General features: G+C 36.5%; 1 protein-coding gene across 7 annotated transcripts in view; it reads right to left on the bottom strand.

Moving 5' to 3' along the window:
* Positions 1 to 14,261, bottom strand: part of negr1 (neuronal growth regulator 1) — a 182,227-nt gene extending 167,966 nt beyond the window's left edge. The window contains exon 1 of one of the 7 annotated variants that reach the window (XM_051897967.1): positions 13,711 to 14,261. In XM_051897967.1, the coding sequence (XP_051753927.1) occupies positions 13,711 to 13,880 (170 nt within the window). In that variant the 5' untranslated portion in view covers positions 13,881 to 14,261. The remainder of the gene's footprint in view (positions 1 to 13,710) is intronic. The other 6 variants (XM_051897968.1, XM_051897969.1, XM_051897970.1 and 3 more) reach the window with 6 other exon arrangements.
* Positions 14,262 to 21,835: the final 7,574 nt, after the last annotated feature.

The raw sequence follows: 21,835 nt of genomic DNA, 5'->3' as shown, positions 1-21,835 counted from the left end.
CTGCTTATACTGTGTGAATGAGAATGATTGGAGCTTCTCTGTGCTCGACTGCTGATATTGTGTGAATGATGGAGCGACTGGAACTTCTCCCTGCTCTGTAGACAACAGACCGCTGCTCTAAGGGAGGGGGCTGCTTGTATTGTGCAAATGAGGGTCTGTTTTGAACCCCAATTATTCATTCCGAAGGTTAGACGTGGAAGGTTTTAGTGGGAATTGACCAGCGCAGGCCCATCACCTAAACTTCCTATCTCAAGCTGCAGCAGCTTCTGCTTCCGCGGATCGGCAGCAGAGGGGGAGAAGAGGTGAGCAGACAGCTTATCTGTAGCCTTATATAAAAGATGTCATACTCACCGGAACACTGCAGAGGAACGGCAGTCCAGGCACCCTCCTCTGAAGAGCGTACCTCAACGGTGAGCGATAGGTGGCTTATCGAAGACAGCATAGTCAAGTGAAGAAGAAAGATCTGAGGCAATGTCGCTCGGCACTGAGCTATATAGTGGTTGAACCCGCCCCTCGCTCAAGTGTGTGAGCGCCATTGCCTATTACAGTTGTAATAGCGTGATTCAATCAGGCTTTATCATTTTCGGGGAAAAGGAGTTTGCCCAAAGCGTGAGCTATGATGACGTAATGTTGAGAGATCTACCTTGAAAAGGAACTTATGATTATGGTAAGGAGGTGTAACATCACAATCACAACACATTGGGCCAGCTAACCAATCAGAGCACATGTTGTATTTTGAAATTAGGGATTTCATTGAAAGAGGAACTAAAGCAAGAGCAAGAGAAAATGAATAAATTAATTATAAATATTGTATAATATTGTATGTTGTTAAATGAAAATTAAAAAAAATGAAAATAAATTCTCTCTGGCTTCCAGGTTTCAACAAATAAATTGGACTTAAATTGTAATTGTAATTGTAATGACTTATGACTGCTGTGTGCCTAATGATGATGATATAACGCTTTTTAATGAATGAAGGTAAAAAAAATATATAATATTATTTTATATATATAATATATAAAAATATATAAGCTAATATATATATATATATATATATATATATTAGTTTAATAAATAAAACAATAAATAAAAATTTTTCAACAATTGAATAACTTTTTTTAGTGACTAGTACCACTGCTAAATGCCCAGTGAAGCTATTTAATAAACAGATTAAATTCTAATCTTAAAGGCCCAATATGTAAGATTTTTGGATTAAAATATTAAAAAAACACTATTTAAAACCACTATAAAAACAATGTTATATATTTTGCTGACTTGTGTACTTACATCATCCCAAATGATTCCAACAATGTTTAAATCCATAGAAATCAGCTATTTTAATCAGTGTAACATCCTGTGTCATTCCGTCCCGTCAATGCATCATATCCGCATTACCCTCAATTTCCAGTTCTACTTCTGTAAAAACCATGGAAACACCAAAGACGCTTTAATATATTTATATGTTTTATTAGACAGGTGAGCAACTGTTTGGATACCTGTATTGACAGAAAATCACCGTTACATAGCTCAACATTGTTAGTCTTATTGTTTGAATCTCGTTTTCTTGATTTACTATGAGTGGCATGTTTGTACCCAAAAAGCAAATCAGACACAAATATTTTGTCAAGTGACTAACATAGCATAATCAGAAAGAGCTTTGTTTGTAGTAACAGTAATACAGCATTTTCTCCACCATATGATGTTTGAAGTCATCCAGCTTTTATTAATATGATATTCTTATATTTATCTATATTACAAGTTAAACGTAACTTTAATCATAACTTTAAATGTAAAATAAACATAAGCAACAAAACAAAAGGAGCAGCAGCGTCTGACTGCGGCATATAAGCATAATAAAAACAGCAACATAAAATGTCCCACACTCTCGACACCACCCAGCTTCATACCACAGTAATGTTAATGAAGTTCTAATACGATAATTAGCTTACCCATAAACACAATTTCTGCACAAGTCCTGTCGGATTAAATTCAGCTCCATCGAATCCAAATAATTTCCATCAGCTGTGGAGGTGAAGACAACACCTCCCATGTTTCCACGCTCATTCACGGCGTCATCAAGCTACGCTTTTGTTATTGTTTTGAATAAGCGACCTTTTCACACAGAGTAAAGCACATTCCAAAAACACTGCAGTCCTACTGTATGTACATTTACTAGCGATATAACAACAAACATACAACATGTATTAGCAAGATGAAAGCACTAATCCACAAGAAACCCTGCAACATAAACTGTAACTGACAATCATAAAACCTGGAATGCCGGTCACTAACATCACTGCCATTATATGATCGGCTGAGGCGCCTCACGTGATCCGAGTTAGCTGATATGCTTTCTCCAATGGTAGAGCCACAGACCACCAATGGTAGAGCCACAGACCCCCGTATCTCCCAATAATAGGACCACATCAGATGCAACTGTCTGTAACCCTGCAGTCTAATTTGCTGTATCCTGCTTTATTTAAATACTGAATGGCTCTTTTCACTGACTCATTATTCATTATTTTCTGGCAAACACTCTGTCAGAGTGTTCTAGAGTAAAGAAGTCATGGGATGCAACATGCACTCAAAATATATGTGTGGTAAACTTATTCTTAGCCTCTAACTCAATCACTGGCGAGTGAAATCCAACAATTTATTAGCCAATGGCTAACAACAGACATTTAGTCACATTTGCAAGTGATTACTTGCGTACTTGCAAGAGTTAACCTATTTCAGAGTAAATTTATAATAAAACTAAACTTGCATATACACATTCAAAATAATACAAGTATTATAATACAAGTGCCTACTAAAAATTAAGAAAAAAAAAACTTACATTACCTGCACACTAAATAAAGATATTTTGGCTTCTCTGAAAGGTACACAATATCAATTCTAGCTACTGAGGTTCATGAAATCTGTATTTAGCCTTTTATGTCATTTTGTTGTAGCTCCAGTCTATCATCAGGTTTCATGTGGGTTCAACTAGGCGGCATTTTCTCCCTTTGGAAGGTGCAGCTTTTCCATAATCTCAGGTTTTGTGCCAATCTCTCAGATACCAGGTTAAAAGTGGCGGAGCGCCACATCGTCAAAGTGGAAGAGATGCAGCAGTCTTTTCTCTATATGGAGTTAAATAGAGCTAGGCCTTATAATTACACCCTAAAAAAGACTATTATACAAGCTATCATTACAATGATTATACACAGGTGGTCCTGACCAGGATAATTTGAAATGAATTCTTTGTAAAGCTGCTTTGAAATGATTTGAATTATGACAAGCTTCATACAAATATCACTGAATTGAATTAAACATGACAAACAGCATATGTGTGCTCAGCACTGTACTAAGACTCGAACCCTGTTGAGACGAAAAGTATGTACATAAATTAACAGAGATGGGCATGTGTCTCGCAACTTTAATTCTAATTCCTACAACAAATACTGGATAAATTATGTCTGTGAGGGCCCACTGGGACCCTGCCATATTTTGCATGACCTAATTCTGCTCACTGCCTTCCTTAAGTGACATATTTCTCGCAAGCTAGCACACCCTTTGCCACCTAATGTAGTGGAAGAACTAGGCTATAGAAAAACTCGATCATTCACCCCTGATGTTTTCTTTGTGCTGGGAGATATCATCTCAGCGCTTCAAAAGAAGACGCAGCGAGTGAAGGAAATCCGTTCTTTGTGGTTTCTGTGCCAGTATTGAAGGTGCTAACTGTCAGAAAAATCAGCCTCGCTGATGTATCATGACATAACAAACTACAAACAGATATGTACTAGGTTGCCGTTTATAGCAAGAGGAAGACGTATAACATGAAGGCGTGTGTGTTAAGACCCCTTAATTTGACTGGGATGGAAGGTAGGTGAATAAGGAAATTTAATGAGTGTTCCTCCCTCACAAACACTGCATTTTTGGCAGGGGCTGAACCTCCTTGGGTAAGCTTTTTCTGAGACCATTTGGCAGAGATTATGCCCAGCTTAACGTCCATCCCACAAAGGTCTTTGATTCATAACAGAGATTTGAAAGCACACTTACATTCATCGAGTAACTAGTGCATGTGAGAACGCTTTAATCAGATACAGCTACAGAGCAAAGGGATTAGAAACACTAAAATGTAATCAGTGTGATTAAAACATTAATGCGTTCACATACAAAAGCATTTCAACAACAACCCGGCTACGCTGTAACAGCATAGTGCCAGAGAAGAACAGAAAATATTCCACCATGCTGACAGTCAAATAGAGAAACAATTGCAGAGCATTTCAATACTAGATGAGAGTCAACAGGGGGGACCATTTTCTTTAAAGGGACTATGATAGGTGCTGTGATGCTGCAATAGGGGAAAATTGAAATGCTGCAGAGAAGGGAGGCTGAATCAAAGGAAGATCCGTTAAAAATGCGTCCATGCTAAGATGTCTTTAAGAAACAGTGAACAACATGATGTACATTAGAGACACTGTCACTGGTTTCTTCTTAGCACTTGTGTTCCCGATACAGAAAATGACACCCGACCAAGGTAACCATGGCAACACACCCTATGGACATGCACTAGATAGCCTCTGCTATCTAACACTAGTTCAAACACCTTTTACATAACAAGGGACAGTTCACTCAAATATAAAAATTCAGTCATCATTTGCTAAGCTCTTACGTTGTGCCAAACTTGTGTCTCGTTTTTCTTCTGCATAAAAGAATATATTTTTAGATCACGCTTATGTGCTACGTGAATTTTTCAGATAATGGGATAGTTCACCCAAAAATTATAATTCTGTCATCGTTTACTCACTCTCGTTCCAAACCGGTGAGACTTACTTTCTTCTGTGGGACACAAAAGAAGGTAATGTTTCATTTGTTTTTTTCATACAATGAAACTCAGTGGGGTTAAATGTTGTTTTGGGCCCCATTGACTTCCATTGTATGGACAAAAACAAATGAAACATTACCTTCTTTTGTGTCCCACAGAAGAAAGTAAGTCTCACCGGTTTGGAACGAGAGTGAGTAAATGATGACAGAATTATAATTTTTGGGTGAACTATCCCATTATCCGAAAAATTCACGTAGCACATAAGCGTGATCTAACTGACACAATAATACAAGCCTTTTGTACTATTCACAATGTGTGAAAAATGGCAATTGGCAAGCATTGTGGGTTTGTTCTTATGACTAAAACATATTCTCCACTCAGCACAGCACTTAAATAATTGCAGTTTGAGTACTCTGCTTTTACCACAATTTCGTTAATGGCCTTTTAAAGAGTCTCAGACTGTTTTTAGAGGAACCAAACACCTTTAAAGCATCAGAGAACTGGCAACAAAGAAAAGTTAGGTGATCTAAAAGTTAAAAGTAGTGAGCTAGTACAAATTAAATGGCATTGTTCATGTTGGTTGGGTTTTGACAGCTGCAATTAAAATTCTCATGTTCTTGAAGGAAACCAGGCGCTGCCATCTCTCAAGAGGCAACTGTTTTCATTTCATAAATAAGCTCACTTCCTATCAGCTAATATTGTGTCATAATGCCAATCCTCTCTGGTTCTGACAAATGGAAAATGCGACATTACGCGACCTATTAAGCAGAGCGAAAACAAAGCGAGATATGCAAAGTATGAAGAAAAAAAAAAACGTTTGGAAGAACTGACGGGCATCTTAGCAGCTGACAGTCAGTGATGATGGTGTGGCATTCCCAGTCTGAGCAGGGCTTCCAGTCTGCCAAGAATGCAGAGGCAAAGCTGTTGAGATGATTGATGACACGCCTCCACTGGCCCTCTCTTCCCTGCTGACATGCACTCACAACCCAACACTTTTCACTGCTAATTGGACAACCTTGCAAATTCCTTCTCTGAGTCTGTGGTCCACTAAATTAGCCACTGATAACTGCAGAGAATTGGTTCAATTTATGAATGTCCAGAACTGTCAAGCTGGTAAGGTGTCACTCACACTGCAGAGGCTGTTGAAAATAAACTTGTGTCAGGCATGTAACTTTCGAGACGAGTTTCTTTTCTCATTAGTATTCCATTTTGATGTTTTGATCAAGCTTGCAGGTGACAGTTCATTTAAAGTCTAGTTAGGTAGAACTTTGCTTGAAATGGGGAAATAGATGTTTTATTTCCCAAAGGGGAAAAAAAATCACATAGCGGCCATAAATGGGGCATCACTTGTTTGATAAGTTCGAATCACATGCTAATTCAAGTAAAACAGATTATGCTATCTATAAAAGGATAATGTAAATATAGCATTCTCAATTCAGATTTGAAAATAGTTTCTGGAAAAAGATTTTCAACATGATACTGCCCATTGCTTTTCACAGACACTAACAAAGTAAAACTGCAAGTGCCATCCAGGAAAATCTAGGTCTGTTATGTAACACTAATGTGGCCAATGGCTATTCAAAATAAAATAAAAAAAATACCAGACTCAGTGTGAAGCTTTTCCAAACTTCTTAGCAGAAAGCTAAAAACACACAATCAGATATTTAAAATATTTGAAAACATGACCTTCTAATCTGTCTAGGACATTTGAACTCTACACAAACTCTATAAGGAGCTTTACAGGCTCAATTGTTAAAGTATTGTGCTAGAAATGACATGGGTTTGGTTAGCAGGAAACACACATGCTGATGAAATGTTTACCTTGAATACACTGGAAGTAGCTTTAGATAAAAGCATCTGCAAAATAAATACAATTCATTCTTGGAAAATTAAACTGACTATCAAGCTTGTAGTTACATCTGAGATTGCTAAACTTTATGGTTCGAGTAGAAATATCATTACATAATTTGGTCGCTGAAATAGGAATCTATGTTAAATAAATAATCCCTATAAAAGGGCCCAATCATCCAGAATATTACTTTTTTTCCATTAGGCCTATACAAGGGAAACTGCAATCAACGTTGCCTTACATCAAGCAATTTTTGATTTCTTTGTTGGCCACCATAGTGATACATCACATTAAGCTCTCAGAGGGGGAAAGAAAGCCTAAATGCTATTGATCTGCTTCACTGCTTTGTATTCCATTCACTAATAATTACCAATGCAGTCCCTCCAATTACTCGGCTCTACTTAACATTTACAGCCACGTGCAATCCACACACATTGATTCATTATGCAAATGACAGGGACTAATTTAAGGCTTGCTTACATGACTCCATTTAAAAACCTGCAGCCATGGCAATGCACCTTGCACAAATGAATTGAGACACATTTTCCTTTTAATGCTGAACAGAGAACATTAGAAACATTTAAACCATTTGTCGACAGATAAATTGACAAGAGAGACAGACGGACGGATGGCTCAAATGTTTCTAAAATTCTCAGAGAGGACTTACTGTCCTCAGCTGAAACTCAATACTTACTCATATAGAATGGAGCCAATGACAAATGAGACTTCAATATTAACACTGAATGTGGTGAGGACTGATGATAGGATTACTGTTAAGGTGAACTGCGCAGGCCTGTATGCTCTCCAGTTTGAGAGTAGAGTGGGTGTCTAGCACCTGAGGGACAAAGAAGCTTATCTGGTATCTAGTGAGCCTGCTTCATCAAAAGCCATGAAAATCAGTGACAGGTTGAGGAGAAGGGAGGTTAAATCTACTTAAAAGGCACTACTGTTTTTTTCAGAAGTGCTTCAGGTATAATTGCTTTGAAGATAACCATTATCTGGTAGCAATGATTATTTTTTTCTGCATATTTTATCCTGAGAATCATGACCTACCCCACAACTGGGAAAGGGGGCTTCTTTAGGAATATTCCATTAAATTGTTGCAATTGTACTGCCATAGATGGAATACATATGGATGGCCATAGATGGAATATATATAAATGAAATATATATGCATCATTTACTCCGTCGCAATGTAACAACTAAACTACATTCTTTCAAATTTACTACTACATTCTTTCAGTGCCTTCAACATAGAAAATAAAAAAAAACACAATATTACAATATTATACCTTTCCTTCTGGTACTCATGGCTGGTAATTGTCAGATACTTGATGTTAAGTTCTGGCCTGGTTTTTAGTACCTTTAATATACAGGGCTCTCTCTATATTTACAAGAGCAGCATGCAATACCACACAGAATTAGTGATCGACCAATATATCACCAAGGCCGATACATCAGCAAATATTTGGCATTTCTTAAATATCGGTTTCCACCGATCAGTTTTTCTGTTTGGCCAATGTCAGAAGGGGACTTTTATTTTGACTGCCTACCGTGCTTCCATTCTCCATCTGCATTAGTTTGCCATCTCTGTTTAATAAGTTTTGTCTAATATGTTGTTAGACAGAACTGTTAAACAAAGAAAGTAAATGGTATACATAAGTATTATATTGTTTGCTTTTATGTTATTAATAATAGAAAGGCAAACGTTATAACACATTCTTATTTACTGTCAGTATTCAGCAAATATGTGTTTATATCAATTAAACAAATCTTTAAATATATATTTAAATATATCTACAAATCTTTAATTATATCTCATATATTTTTAAACAATTTCTTTTGGTGATAAATACTGTAATAGGATCAGAATCAAAAAGCTGCCATTTAAGGTATAAGTCTGTTTATAAAAAAAAAACAATATTGGTCGAGCACTACAAAGAATTTAGTTTGACTCCTTGGCACACTAAAAACTGAAGCTGATAATCATCATGAACTTCTTTACATAAATTAAGAAAAGCATGATTATTATAATGTTAAGCTGTACCACTGTCATCATATCTGTAGAATGTTAATATATTGCAGCCAAATTGCAAATATTAAATGTATGATCATTGGCACAAAGTCAAGAACCATTTAAGGGAGATCACAATATTTGTCATAATTTATGCTCTTCAGCTCAGGAGAACAACAATGCCAAGGATAAAGACAGATTAGATACACTCTAAGAAGTCATTAACATTTTAAATCCAAAACACTCTCTTCAATACATGATTAAATTTGTGAGCAAATAAGCTTGTAAATATATTTTTCTATCTATGGGATCTACCAATATACAGTATCTCACAGAAATGAGTACACCCCTCACATTTTTGTAAATATTTTATTATATCTTTTCATGTGACAACATTGAAGAAATGACACTTTGCTACAATGTAAAGTAGTGAGTGTACAGCTTGTATAACAGTGTAAATTTGCTGTCCCCTCAAAATAACTCAACACACAGCCATTAATGTCTAAACCGCTGGCCACAAAAGTGAGTACACCCCTAAGCGAAAATATCCGAATTGAGCCCAAAGTGTCAATATTTTGTGTGGCCACCATTATTTTCCAGCACTGCCTTAACCCTCTTTGGCATGGAGTTCACCAGAGCTTCACAGGTTGCCACTGGAGTCCTCTTCCACTCCTCCATGACGACATCACGGAGCTGGTGGATGTTAGAGATCCTGCGCTCCTCCACCTTCCGTTTGAGGATGCCCCACAGATGCTCAATAGGGTTTAGGTCTGGAGACATGCTTGGCCAGTCCATCACCTTTACCCTCAGCTTCTTTAGCAAGGTCTGGGGTCGTTATCATGTTGGAATACTGCCATGTGGCCCAGTCTCCGAAGGGAGGGGATCATGCTCTCCTCCAGTATGTCACAGTACATGTTGGCATTCATGGTTCCCTCAATGAACTGTAGCTCCCCAGTGCCGGCAGCACGCATGCAGCCCCAGTCCATGACACTCCCACCACCATGCTTGACTGTAGGCAAGACACACTTGTCTTTGTACTCCTCACCTGGTTGCCGCCACACACGCTTGACACCATCTGAACCAAATAAGTTTATCTTGGTCTCATCAGACCACAGGACATGGTTCCAGTAATCCATGTCCTTAGCCTGCTTGTCTTCAGCAAACTGTTTGCGGGCTTTCTTGTGCATCATCTTTAGAAGAGGCTTCCTTCTGGGGCGACAGCCATGCAGACCAATTTGATGCAGTGTGCGGCGTATGGTCTGAGCACTGACAGGCTGACCCCCCACCCCTTTAACCTCTGCGGCAATGCTGGCAGCACTCATACATCTATTTCCCAAACACAACCTCTGGATATGACGCTGAGCATGTGCACTCAACTTCTTTGGTCAACCATGGCGAGGCCTGTTCTGAGTGGAACCTGTCCTGTTAAACCGCTGTATGGTCTTGGCCACCGTGCTGCAGCTCAGTTTCAGGGTCTTGACAATCTTCTTATAGCCTACGCCATCTTTATGAAGAGCAACAATTCTTTTTTTCAGATCCTCATAGAGTTCTTTGCCATGAGGTGCCATGTTGAACTTCCAGTGACCAGTATGAGAGATTGAGAACGATAACACCAAATTTAACACACCTGCTCCCCATTCACACCTGAGACCTTGTAACACTAACAAGTCACATGACACCGGGGAGAGAAAATGGCTAATTGGGCTCAATTTTGACATTTTCACTTAGGGGTGTACTCACTTTTGTGGCCAGCGGTTTAGACATTAATGGCTGTGTGTTGAGTTATTTTGAGGGGACAGCAAATTTACACTGTTATACAAGCTGTACACTCACTACTTTACATTGTAGCAAAGTGTCATTTCTTCAGTGTTGTCACATTAAAAGATATAATAAAATATTTACAAAAATGTGAGGGGTGTTTTCACTTCTGTGAGATACTGTATAGGCCTATTCTCACACGATTGATACAATTCCTCTGAAATAACTAGCTGTACATCAGCAAAACAGCAATATTTCTACCACACTCATTAAATATTTAGAGAGCAGAGAACTATAGTTCAAGTGTTGCTTTTAATCAGCACTGACGGTAAGAGGTGTGGCCTGAGAAGAAATGGAACAGGTTCCCACCCGCCTCGATGAAGCAATGATGCTGGTGAGGGACACATTTAAAAGTACAGGCACTAAGCATTCACAGACCACCAACTGACATTCTCTGGACATCTGGGACAGTCATGACAGCCCTATTCACAGTACACAATAGCCTCCCATTACATTTTTTTTACCCAATTCTGAGATACAATAATGTTGTCACATTGAAATTACTTGGCATAAGTGCCTTCACTTCTGAAAATGTAACAACAATACAAGAAACATTCTAGAGTGTATTTTAGTCAAAACGAAAAATCTAAGATAACAATCAAGGCTTTATGGAAAAAACAGCAAGGTGCACAACTGATGTTTGAATAGCATGCTAAACATTGCCTAACCAACGGTGGAAGTTGAGCGTTACTTAAGACAAGCAAACTATTTTATGGCAAGAAAGGCTGCTAGTCCATAATTACATTGTCAAAGCTCTATTTAAAAACCTTAGCAACATCAACGGAGGGTGAAGTAGTTAGCAGCAAGCGAGATTGAGACAATCAACAAAGATTGATAATATGAAAACCTTTAGGCTACCTAAGAACTGAAATATCATATATGCGTTGAATGGACCAGATAAAATAACGTGTTAAACGGTTGGCTTATAAACTGTAAACTGTAACAATACCCATTTGTAAACCAACTGTTCTTTTGAGTCAGATCTTTTCAATTAATTGTTTAAACCGAAACAATAAACCAGCCTTGTATGGCAAGCCGTTTTCACTTTTATTCATTCTCAGGATATGAATTCTTGATATAAACAATTCAATTCTTGATATCAGGAATTCAATTCTTGATATCAGGAATTACATTTCCACTAGTAACAATGTTAATTCTTGATACCAACAATTCAATTTCCACTAGTTAAAATGCTAATTTTTGATATCAATAATTACATTGTTACTAGTAAAAATGCGAATTTTTGATATCAAGAATTCAACTGGCACTAGTTGAAACGTCAGTTCTTGATATCAGCAACTGAAATGCTACTAGTAAAAATGTTCATTTTTGATATCTGAAAATGTATTTCTGATATCAATATAATTTTAGATATCTAAAATGGCTTTCTTACTAGTAACAATCACATTCATATCAGAAACTAACATCAAATTATTGTCAAAAATCATTACTAGTAGCAATTCAATTGTTGATATCAAGAATAGATATTTTGCACTAGTAACAAAGTAATTAATGATATCATTAATTACATTAAAAAAAATATGATTTTTACTAGTAAGAATTGTATTTCTGATATGTAGTAATTACTAGTAAGAAATCAATTCTTGATATCAACAATTGAATTTGAATGGCAGCCTATGGTGACATTTCACTAGTGAAAAAACAATTACAGATATCAAGAATTTTTTTACTAGTGGAAATGTAATTCTTGATATCAAAAATGAGCATTTTAACTAGTTAAAATTAAATTGTTGATATCAAGAATTCATATCCTGAGAATGAATAAAAGTCAAAACGGCTTGCCATAGCCTGAATCGGACTGAATCAGTTCGAGCAGTTCTCGAGTCACAAACACTTTCACACTCAACAACCATCTCTGTCGTCATTCTGAGATCAGATGAGTCTGCTGACAGTTTGTTTTCATAAATAATATTATATTTTAATGAACTTAATAAATGTAATGATAATATTTAGGTTCTAGGTTCTAAATCACTTAGGCCTAAGTGTTGACACAAGATTCAAATTTGAATCTCGGCTGCAACCAGCTGAACTGGAACACACGAATAAACATCCACGTGAGTAAAAAAAAAAAAAAAAAAAAAAATTAAAAAAAATCAGAAAACCATAATAAAAAGCAACATGTAGGCTACTTATTACTTTTTGGAACGTTTTAGCGCAAGCAACGTACAGCGTGTCGAGAACAACGTGATTACGAACTTACATAAGAGAATATTGCTAAATAGATTTTTGAACAGGTTCATTGAAACTGCTTCGAAAGAACCGATTCGCAGGAGTCGGACATTCCATCACTTTTCCCACCACTAGTGGTCCTGTGCTAAAATATGTGTGCTAAATATATATTTCGAAATGAAAAGGGGGGCGACATAAATTTGCAAAGCGAGTCAAAACTGCATCAGAAACATGTATTCTGACGCACATAAAATGTCATATAATGTTTCAAATGATTTTGCAGTTGTAGCAATATATGAACGACGTTCTCAATTCTTGAGAAGACAAATGCACAGGCGGTTCAATGGGAGAATCAGTCAATTTCTGATATTGTGAATTGCCATTTTGTTTAAATTAGACCATAATATCAAGCAGCAAACTATGAGAATGGACTTATGAAACTTAAAAAATAAAATAAAAAACTTAGAAACAGACACTTGCATCAGTTACCGTCAGACACACCCATGGAAAAGGCTTTCAATCAACGCGGGCGGGTTAAATTTCATTATAACATATAAACTGTGACTCAAATCCCCCATTTATCCCGCACATAACCATGTGCAACTTCTCTATCTTTATTTTTTCCAGGACGCAAACATCCGTGAGGCTTTGTCGGACGGTGGGAATCATGAATGACTTCATTGTAATTGTGCAATGTGTTCCGCTTGGCGGGGTTTACAAAACTCTACCCCCTTCCCCAGCTCCTTATGCAACCCCTTATAGAGACAGTCTCTGGACCCTACACTTTAATATCCATAATTGAGCCAGTGCATCTCCCAAACTAAAAAAAATAATACCTCTGTAAAAAATCATCATAGTCCCAACCTGTTCTGGTCAGTATGGGAACCAGCAGGGATTGTGACCCAAATAAAAGTGACGGAGCGGCACTAGGGGATCTGCCGAGTGTTGTTTACAAAACTGAGAGCAAAGCGACTGATGCAGGTGCCAGCCAAGTTTAGTTTGAACACTTCTACAGTGACTTGAGTCTCCTACCTGAGCAGCGCGGTGTCTCCCTGTCTGCTGACCACACTCTCGCTGGACGGATAGTCCACAGTTTGTCCAGCGGGCAAACACGATGGTAAAAAGCAGCAAAGACTAAGAATTATAGCGGTGAGCCACTGACCGGAGACGCACGCATCCTGCACTGCAATCATTATGTCCATCACCGCCGAATAGAGTACGATCCGCGCCGTTATCAAAAATAAAAATACAAATATCTGGATGAAAATATATTAATCCTCCGCGAAAACCCCGAGAAATGGCGTTCCGTGTAGTTTTCCAGATTTGTTTTGATCGGAACCTGACCGCGGGAGGAAGTCGACTCTCCAGTGGCTTGCACACCATCTAGTGAGGAAATGGGAAACGGGAGCAGAGCTAGCAGCAGACAACCCCCCGGCTCTGATCCTGTTGCCATGCGGCCGTTTCCCAGGCAACCTGTTCCCTGTAGCTCGTGATGGAGCAGTTAAGCGGGTGGTTATTCTTGATACGGCAATACTACTTAAATGAGTGAGTTTTGACCACCCGGGGTTTACCGTCCTGCAACCTCAAGACGTCCTCCTGCAAACATGCACTTTGTTTTGGATTAGCCTATTGCGTGTGACGTCTCCAAAACGAATCATTGAAAAGGGCAAGATTTAAAATGACACAGGCCAGGTCTTGTTTGTGTCATCGGTGGCCCATGCAGCCCTGCAATAAGCTGCTATTCATTTTCGGTATAGCTTGAAATATTTCATACTAGTTCTCGATAACAATAAGGTTCATTAGTTAACATTAGTTAACTACATTAGTTAACATGAACTAATAATGAACTGCGCTTATACAGCATTTATTAATCTTTGTTAATGTTGATTTCAACATTTACTAATACATTATTAAAATCTTGTTAACATTAGTTAATGCACTGTGAACTAACATGAACAATAAACTGTATTTTCATTAACTAACGCTAACGATGATTAACAAATTACAGTAACAAATGTACTGCTCATGGTTAGTTCATGTTAGTTAATACATTAACTATTGTTTAACTAATGAACCTTATTGTAAAGTGTTACCTAGTTCTCTTTATAGCAAGTGGTTTTTGCCTTCATTGGACGTCATGTTGTTAATCATACAAAAGTAAACAAAAATGTCCTTAAAATGAAACATTTAACATATATTATTACATAACACCAAAAAATAGCTAAGCCCATGTAGCACTGCTAAAAATCCTGTTCAGAATATTTCTGTGAAAATGCAGTAAAATGTAAACAGAAAAACCTTTAAGCTTTACAATTTAAAACTACTTTACAAAAAATATAGGCCTATATAGCCTATTAAACAGCCAAACAACCACCACAATAACTCAGGGGCTAAAGATAAAGTAACATGTAGAATTAAAGTTCATCACAAGTAGCTTTTGTACAAGCTGAGGTAAATATAGAAGGTGCGCACAGTGTCATGAACTCAAATAAAAAAAAAATATATCATCATGGTAACCCACATGACACGAAAATAATGCAATAAACATTCATTTAACAACATAAGACATAGCATAAAACCATAATGTGCATAAGTATTAACAAAAAACTATGAAGAAACATAATTATTAAAATTAAAAACCACCAAATGTGAATTATCTCACAGGGAATTCTGGAAAGTTAATACAATTCTGAAATCGGCCATCACTATATAAGTCGTTATTATTATTTTTTTTTTTTTTGGAGCACCAAAAATATTCTCGTCGCTTTATAATATTAATATTGAACCACTGTACTCACATGAACTGATTTAAATATGTTTTTAGTACCTTTATGGATCTTGAGATAGGAAATGTCATTGCTCCCTATGCAGGCCTCACGGAGCCATCGGATTTCAACAAAAATATCTCAATTTGCATTCTGAAGATTTACAAAGGTCTTACGGGTGTGGAACAGCATGAGGGTGAGTAATAAATGACAGAATTTTCATTTTTGGGTGAACTAACCCTTTAACCAATTAAGAGGGTTTTTTTACTGTAGCATTTTTACAGTTAGAATTACAGTACAATCATTTACAGTGAACTCCAACAATAATGGCCAACTTTCTGTACATTATTCCACTTAATACACGACTAGCCACCAAATAAATAAATACATGAAATATTGATCTGAATTGAAGTGACTTTATAATTTTGCATGTAGCCTATATTATCTTAAATCTTCTGCTAAAATAGTCCAAACAATTTGCAAAACGGCAACATTAGCTACAGTAGGCCTAATATTAATACAGAAATCCTCTGAGGTCATTTTTTTAAACAATCGGCGCCGCATGAAAGTAGCGCCGGTGTCGTTAGAAATCGGGTCCTCCCTTGAAATTGTCTCCATCAATTATCAGTTAATAGTTATACCAATGAAACGCGAACAACATTAATTTAAAATGTCAACCCAATCTCATGAGAAAACAATGTCATTCATAAGGAAATGTAGTTTTTAGAAAAAATGTAAGCATGATCTGCGGTTATAGCACAAATGAGATTGTATGAATTCATACGAATTAGCCACCAATTCGCCAAAATGTAAATAGTTACAAATTGCCATGAGAGTGTGCTGAATATATATATATATATATATATATATATTATTGCTTACTACATAGCGCATAGTAATAGGTGCACAACCAACCAATCAAGTATTCCAGTGAACCATGTAATAAGCAAGCCATTATAATAATTCATTGTACATAAAACACCAAATATATGTTTATTCTTTTTGCAAGTGACTCTCCTGTGTCATGGCATTGTATGTTAACAACAAAACATATGGAATAGATATGGAAGCATTTTCTGCCTTTAAAATGAGGATAAACTAGTTGGCTTTTTTGCAATCAATACACATGATTATATATTTCCATTTTGTTATCAGCATTTACATTTTTTTTCCCTGCTGTCCGTGACCCAATCAGTACAGACTTGCGGCACACCAGTTGAAAGCTACTGCTATAGAACAAAGGAAGTGCTTGAAGGAAAAATCATTCACAGCTAAATAATGGTTGACACATCCCACAATAGAAGCTATAGGCTACACCAAAATCTTTCATTAAAGTAACCTACATTTTTCTTTTTTCCCATGTTGCTCAAGGCTATAATCCTCAGTGCTTTTCCTCTATAGCCTCTTTAAGACGAAAAGCAGTATGCTTTTAGGAGTCACAGTAGAGTACAATATAGCTAGTAGTTTAAAACATAGGACCAGATCAGCATTTTCACTAATAAGCAAGGGAATTTCTTGCACTCATCGCAAGTTTTTCCCTTTTTATTTGGCGCCATTTAAAACACTGCACTTTACAGAGCAGCAACTACTTGTTTGCTTGCTCACATTCGCCTCTCTTTGATGAATATGTCCAGGTTGTTGAAGAATCTACTAGGTGCACAGACATGCTTTGATATGGAATATAGTTTTACTTTATTGTGCTTGTAGTTTACGTGTGCTCAGTGAATGTTTTCATTTTCTTCCTATGATGACCAATCCTTTGATTTCCTTTCCCGTAATCTCGCTGGGTATTCTGTTCTTTTTAGTTCCTTTCGAAAAATCTATTTTCTTTGTTACTGTTCTCTCTCTGCTTTCTGTGGTATTGCCTTTTTTTTTTAATAATACACCCAATGTACTGTACAATCGCACAACACTCAATGTTGGTGGAGCCAAGGGTTTCTCTTTTAGATGTGGATCCAAGGTAGTACCTGTCAGGATCTAGATCAGCACATTTAGAGACTTCATACGCTTTTGTTTTATAGATTGTGCATCCTGCAACTAATAGATTTGTCTAATAAGAAATATATTTACTGTTGACTCACTGACATGGTTGAGCCATTTGTAAAATGGCTCTGATAAAAGCATTTTGAACCTGCTCCTGTTGCGTATTTGCCTTTTAATTGGGAAAGACATGTTTTGGATATAATTGCCTGAATGTCATTAGTGTTAATGGCAACCAAAGTCCCTTCATTCCATTCTGTATCTAAATTGGACTGGCATAGTTGGTCTGTGCTAATCATTTATGCTGCCAAAAGCCAAACACTCATTACTAGGTAATTCTAGCATCATGCCTCCTGTTTGAATAGGGCAAGAATACATGCATATTAAATACACGTTTTTTACTTTTTTTGAAAAGTAACAACTATATTGATAAATATTGACAATGAGATGTTGGTTTAATGGGTTATTTAGAATAATGGGCACAGAAAAGCCAGAGGTTAAAAAGAAAATAAATGTAATTATATTGATATTGTATCACCTGTTATGAGAGACTGGGGCCAATTATAATTTTTACATTTTCCTTCATAACTCACAGACTGCGACTTGCCATCTTTTGGCATAAGCAAACATTTATGTGTGCCAAAATAACTAGACTTGATAATGAGAAGGACTACATAATAATATCAAATTTAATCTAGAAGTTCATATTGCATTCGCTCCAATTTATGGGGTACATAGTGGTTGGAAGCATCTGTAACTTGAAAAATAAATTATATTAATCCAATGTATCTCAAATAAGAGCAAAATAATGCTTTTGTATTATTAATATTTCTATAGTTTTCACCTTTAGGGACTGTTTTTGCTTTTATTCAACTAATTACTTAGATCAAATAATGTTCATTACATTTAATTATTCCATTTTTAAATTCAGTGACTTTTTTGTTACAAATAGTGAAAAACAACAGTGTGGTTCATGTTAAAGGGTTAGTTCACCCAAAAATGAAAATTCTGTCATTAATTCCTCACCCTCATGTCGTTCCACACCTGTAAGACCTTCGTTCATCTTCGGAACACAAATTAAGATATTTTTAATAAAATCCGATGGCTCAGTGAGGCCTGCATTGCTAGCAAGATAATTAACACTTTCAATGCCCAGAAAGCTAATAAAGACGTATTTTAACAGTTCATGTGACTACAGTGGTTCAACCTTAATGTTATGAAGCGCCGAGAATACTTTTTGTGCACCAAAAAAACAAAATAACGACTTTATATTCAACAATATCTAGTGATGGGCAATTTCAAAAAAAGCTTCGAGGCTTTACGAATCTTTTGTTTCGAATCAGTGGTTTGGAGCGCGTATTAAACTGCCAAAGTCACGTGATTTCAGTAAACGAGGCTTCGTAATGTGATAAGTGTTTTTGACATTTCAATGGTTCACCATTGGGGGGCGTGACTTTGGCAGTTTGATACGCGCTCCGAACCACTGATTCGAAAACAAAAGATTCGTAAGGCTTCGAAGCTTCATGAAGCAGTGTTTTGAAATTGCCAATCGCTAGTTATTGTTGAATAAAGTCTTTTTTTTTTGGGGGGGGGCACAGAAAGTATTCTCTTTCTGGGCATTGAAAAAGGGAGTGTTATTGCTGGCAATGCAGGCCTCACTAAGCCATTGGATTTTATGAAAAATATCTTAATTTGTGTTCCGAAGATGAACAAAGGTCTTACGGGTGTGGAACGACATGAGGGCGAGTAATTAATGACAGAATTTTCATTTTTGGGTGAACTAACCCTTTAACTTTTAAGCAACAGTCAAGAGATGGAAAAGATATTAGTTTGAATTCAAAGGCATCAAAATGTTAGATTGTAGTAGAAAAGATGAATCAATGAATCACACTCCTTTTTTCTCAGACAGAGAGAGAACTTTGCCGAGCAAGTGTCATCATCTTAATCATATTCAAGTGTCATCTTATATTTTGATTAAAGAAATTGGGTGTTACAACTGCCCCAAGTCTCAACGGCTAAGGGAACAGGGTTGAGGCATGATCAAAGAGTCCTTTCACCCATACAAAAGTAACCTAAGACAAAACAATATAGCAAAACCCTCACTTAATAACTAGAATGACTTTTGAAATTCTCTCAAGCACACAGAACTGAGTCTACCTGCTCATGCATGAAAGCTGTGATTATTATTACTCCCCATCCTCAACTCAGTTTTGTGAAGATGTGAGGGAAATGGGAGCTTTTCACACTTTTACACAATGCAGCTCCTGAAATAATGGACAAGATAAATGACGCCCAGGATTCTACCACAGTGGCAGGGTCTTTTGTTTTGTGCTGTCTTGCCAAAACCTTTATAAGAACAAAAAAAAAAAAAAAAAAAAAACACATTTAGATTCCATAGTCATTATTATTTTTACCACCGTGTATTAAACAAGCTGTATCCCTAAAAGAATGCGAATGATTCCAAGTTAAAAAGAATAGAGTACAATGTTAGTCAGGGAAACTTTCATCTCTTCATGCACTAGCTACCTAAAAGTAAACCTGGCTGTAGGCTTATATCACAGAATTTTTACCCCTCACACTTTCATGACATTGGTTACATACCTGACATGAGCAGTCCAAGAATAAGCAGAGAAGCTAGAAGGGCAGTGCACTCAACAATAAATGTGATGCTGTTATGTAGTCAGAGGACATACTGTATATACATCTATATAAAGTGCAACAGTGCCCACCCAGCATGAAATGGAAGTTGTGATAGTCATAGTCTTTTCTTCCCTTTTGAAACAAAATGAAAGTGTCTCGGACAAGAAAATATATTGGGCGGGACTTGGGCGAGAATTGATTGGACCGTTGGATGGTTGTGGTTTGCTATTGCTATGTTAGCATTTTAGCACTTCCAGTTCCATCGTCCTGAAGTCAATAGTTTTTGTTTTGTTTTGTTTTGTTTAATGGGGTTATGATTAAAAGCCTGAAAAAAGGTCTGATGTGAACACAAGCTCAAGATATTTTCACATTTTATTACATGACATAAAACACACCAGTAATACCCAACTCTGTAAAATGTTTGTAAAGCTTTTAAGTGTCTTGAAAAAGGCGGTTGTTAACAAGCTCCTAAATGGGACTACAGACGTTGTCTGGGACATTAAATGTCATCACACCAAAAAAGTAAACTCCTCTATGCACAGCCTTGTTGTATTTACAATCATGCTCTTGCAAACTATACTAAGAGTTGTCGGAAGCTTGGTGGTGGTGACGTTGAAGTTGAGCGACTGTGCAGTTCATTTATAGCCTAAGGTTAGCTTTTTATTTCTGCTGATTGTATTTAGGCTTCAAAATTCATAAAAGTTCTGTTCATTTGTAAAAAATCTTGATGGACAAAACTTAAGTATCATAAACTTTTGTTGATCACAGAGCTTATTTTTTTCGAAAGTCATATGTAAAAATTCTTCATCGAATTTGATTGGTTGAATGGCGTTCCCAGAGTGCTGATCCAGTAGGACTGGGACTTTTCACTGTATGTTTGTTAGTGGGTTTTTTTTTTTTTTTTTTCAGTGACTCTGTCTGTATATGCCGCCAATTGTCTCAAATAAGTCACTGAATCATGAATTCAACCGATTTGTTCAAAAAGCTGATTCATCGCCACTACTATGTTGCTGGGAGATTGAGATGAGACACTGGAAGAATTTTAACATTAGGTAAATGGTTATTTTTTATACTCTTCGGTTGTGATTGACAGGATTAAATGAAATTTCACGTAAATACATTTTGGCCAGTAGAGAATATATTTCTGCTATAGTTAAACTGATGTATTTTTTTTTTTTTTTAAATAATTTTTTTTTTTTTTTTTTTTTTTAATAATTTGTTATTTGTATTGCAATAGTATATTTTTTTTTCCATGGTAGAAATCAAGGCCAGCTAGCTTTGAAGTATTTGATTTATATCTTCAATTAATCTCAAGATCCAAGAATGACCTTTAAGATGCATCAAACAGTGACAAATGGGGTCATTAGAGATAACCTTCTCTTAAACATTGCATGTTGACTGGTTGATGTGGTTGGTGAAATACATTTCAGGTATTATTCTTTGTAGATATTCTGTTTGGCAAATAAAAGCATAACAAATTTTTAAACTGTAAAATACCAAGTCAAGAACGATTGAAGTTATTTGAGTTTGAGACGGAGTCAAATTATATTAGTTTCAGAGACTTAGTTTCAGAGAATGCAGTTTCAGAGTAAATATTGCAATAAAAACATTGAAACGGTGAAATGATTTTTACTGTTTATACAGCTTAGATAAACAAGAATGATATTACTATTTTTGATTATCAAGGTGGCATTTTGATGACATTTTCGCTTTTGATTAGCTGGAGTCATTGCAAGCAAGATATAATTAATGCATAATGAGAGTAGTTTAAA

Source organism: Ctenopharyngodon idella, chromosome 6 (genome assembly GCF_019924925.1).
Source record: "Ctenopharyngodon idella isolate HZGC_01 chromosome 6, HZGC01, whole genome shotgun sequence".
Classification (NCBI taxonomy): domain Eukaryota; kingdom Metazoa; phylum Chordata; class Actinopteri; order Cypriniformes; family Xenocyprididae; genus Ctenopharyngodon; species Ctenopharyngodon idella.
Note: the sequence above shows the minus strand (reverse complement) of the source record. Positions and strands in the feature narration are given on the sequence as shown.